We start from the raw sequence: 3395 nt of genomic DNA on the forward strand, positions 1-3395 counted from the left end.
TCCATATTTGGTTATAAAATTTCACTTTACTTTGCATCCAAAACCCTTTGCTATAATATGTAAAATAAAAATTATATGTAAAATATTTCATTACTAAATATGGTTAAAAAAATTAAGTAGTTTATACAATCACATGGGGTAATGATTATAAACATTTCTTTTTAAAGTAAGAAAATTTCACTTCCCTTCCCTTTAAATTCCCAATGCAACCAAACGGAGCCTAATGGAAATATAAATTTCTGGAGTCACTTCAAGTAATTATCCCAGTTTATTTGTCTTCCAGAGGTTGGAGGCTAAATATTTGTCCAATCCTACGGAGTTCAATCACTTGTACAGTATGGTACGAGTCGAGGTGCAAACTAAAACGGCAAAAAGGTCATCCAGCTGTACCAATGGTCTTCTATGGTTGACAAGGTAGGTGGCAATGTCTGTAACTCTGCAAGGGCTTGTCTCCCCCAAAAGTGAGCAGTTTTTGGACTTTAAATTTCTTCGCATGCGTTAGGCTTGTAACTATATGTATCTTGTTATACATAACATGTGTTACCTACATTTTCACAGATGAGCCTCGTGCTTGAGTGTGTATTCTTTATTACGATGTGAAAATGATGACATTGTATGTATAAATTCAGACTTTGCTGATGGCTTTTCAGGGCAATGGATTTCTTGGTTCAACTGTTTCACAACTTGTCTAAGCATCCTGAGTGGACCATGTCTCAAGTTTGCACTGATTCTTACAGCAAGACCCTGAAGAAATGGCACGGCTGGCTTGCCAGTTCAAGTTTCAGTGTACCTCTCATCCTTGTGACACTGTGTTCCATATTATCCATTTCCATACAGTATAATATTCTGCTTTAGAAAGTGTTGAGATCTGTGCTAGCCTTAGATCACTTTCTGACCTTTATGTTTTTGGCTTTGAAACTGTTGTGTGACAAGTACTGTGGTTTGTGTATGGTTCACTGCAGACCCGCCATCATTCTTCTCTCAAAGCCTCTTCTTTCCATTTTGGCATACACTCTTTTCTCGACTGCATTAGGCATTGTCATTAGAACCAAAAATATAATCTTTTTCTTGTGTAATTTTTCTGTGTTTTCTTTCTTATATTTTCTTCCCCCCCCTCTTCTTAATTTCAAATTATTCAACAAATTGAAGGGCTCAGAATAGGGTACAATTTGTCCTGAATGTTTAACCAAAACTAAACTGTGTCGAACGACTAATGACTATAATTAACTTTACATGACTTTATGATAAAGCGAAGATACTGGTATTATTACTAGTTTCATCTCTTGGTTACTGAATTGCAGGTTGCCATGAAACTAGCCCCAGATAGGAAGAAGTTCATGGAGGTGATTGGGGGTAAAGGTGATATCAATGCCGACATTGAGAAATTCTATTCAACTTTCACTCCAATTCTTGAAGAGAATCACAAGTTCTTGGTAAGATATTCCATTTTTTGGGCTTGATTAATTTCTGCAGATAACATGTTGGTTGAACTGCACATAAGGGAGAATGAGTTCCTAAAATCTAACACCACGTCTGTTTCGCCTAACCTTGCCCTTTATTAAATCTATCAAAAGAAGAGAGATGAATGTGATTATAGGATTGCAGTGAAATTTGATTTTTTCGTGATTTAACACAATGGTGAAAACCTCTATTGATGTTAGAGTAGCCAGACATATTTATAGCTCAACCGCTGCTTGTCCCAGCTGAATGGAGTCACATACACAGATCATGTTTTTCCATTTAATTCTATTGAAAGCTGTACTTGGTGTCCTTTTGAAGCCAGAGGGATAGGCCATGAGGTATGCCGGGGAATATGGAATTGAGTAGGATATGGATGAGGGAGAGTGAAACAGAGTAGGTTACTTTGCTGGATGGAAGTAAATGGCTGGAATAGTTAACGTTGAGTTGGACGGAGAGAACATCTGTGAAGGAAAATATTGATTAAAAATTCTATTTAGTTGGGTAACGATTTGTATTTCCAGGATGACTCATTCATTTGCTTGTTCCATTTCTTTTGCTGCAGGATAGTGTTGGCATGGACAGCATGAAAGCTTCCTAATTACCAAGAGAAGTCTGATGATAGCCGGATCTAGCTTTTGCATTTTCACTTCACGTTGCAATCCTGAGAACAGTTCTGTAAACCTTAAGAACAAAATTAAGTATTGCCAACCTCAATACTTAAGTATTTTATTTACCCCTATTTAATTGAAGTTTATTCAATTTTTATAGGATTAATTTAAATCTATTTTCAAACTCTTCTTTCTGTACCCTTATTCAGTACCCTTATATCATCTCCACATTTTCCGGGCTAATGTTAAAAACTGACAAGAAAATGCTGCCAGAGAAAGGGATTAGGATCCTCTTCAGCATTGGGGGCACTAGTGAGGGTTGCGTCACTCTCTCTCCTGTTTTATGCCTGTCTCTCTCCTCACTGATACCTCGAGGATGGGGGGATTTGGATCCCCTCCAGTGTAGAAGCGCTGGAGAGGTACCAGCGAAGAGAGATACAAAGCAGGAGACAGGGAAGAGAGGAGAAAGAGTGAGATAAAGCTCTCTGGTATCTCTCCAGCACCCCCACACTGAAAAGGATCCTATTCGGGGGATGTTTGGAATATGTTCCTACAAGCTTGGTGTAGGAAACAATTCTCACACACCCACTATCTTTTGACACATGGACAGTTGTTCTAGTTTTTCCGGCTATTGTATAGGGAGGTTATGGTCCCGATTAGCTACGTATCAAATTTCAAAGCCTAAAATATCTTTATCTATGTATTAGAATATATTTTCCCATGCATCTATACATGCCTACGGTACTTCAACCACTACCATGCATTCTCTAGAGCTTTGGATTTTCAAAGCTCTATTTTGTCACGAAGCAAATTTTGATAGGGTGAAACTGGACATGTGAGTAGTGGACCTAATTCAAAGGCAACTTAATGGGGGGTCACTGTTCTAAGAATCGGTATCTGATCACTGGTTCCGGTTAAATGCCCGATTCTGCCTATTTCATGGGGAGGGTCCCCTGTTCCCCATGGAATTGCATCTGGAAGGCTCTCCTACTACTGGAGCATTAAAAGAGTTTCTGGACAAAGTGTCCCTAGCAAATTATAAAAGGGCTTTCTACTCTGGGTTTGATATGTTTTTTGGCATTGCCCAGGATTTAAAAGAAATGGAATTGGTATCCAGATTGATCCCGGTCGATTCTGATTCAGATCGGATCCGATTGGAATCAGTCTGCATCTATTAGGGATCAACCAAAATATGTCCTAGCCTTAGAAATTCAATACGAATAACCAAAATTGGGATTAGCCTTGACTAATTCCACTCTGAATAGGCCATTCCGAACAATCTGACCTTGATCTTTCAAAACCCTAGTATTCATAATTTCACAAAGG

The 3395-nt window shown here is 38.5% G+C and overlaps 1 protein-coding gene across 7 annotated transcripts in view; it reads left to right on the forward strand.

Moving 5' to 3' along the window:
• The window catches only part of LOC122088368 (glycolipid transfer protein 1-like), a 9491-nt gene extending 7238 nt beyond the window's left edge, over window positions 1-2253 (forward strand). For all 7 annotated transcript variants that reach the window (XM_042657615.1, XM_042657619.1, XM_042657617.1 and 4 more), the window contains 2 exons: window positions 1302-1433; window positions 2024-2253. In XM_042657615.1, coding sequence (XP_042513549.1) covers window positions 1302-1433; window positions 2024-2059 — 168 coding nt within the window. In that variant the 3' untranslated portion in view covers window positions 2060-2253. The remainder of the gene's footprint in view (window positions 1-1301; window positions 1434-2023) is intronic.
• Window positions 2254-3395: the final 1142 nt, after the last annotated feature.

The sequence above is a fragment of the Macadamia integrifolia genome, chromosome 9 (genome assembly GCF_013358625.1).
Source record: "Macadamia integrifolia cultivar HAES 741 chromosome 9, SCU_Mint_v3, whole genome shotgun sequence".
Lineage (NCBI taxonomy): Eukaryota > Viridiplantae > Streptophyta > Magnoliopsida > Proteales > Proteaceae > Macadamia > Macadamia integrifolia.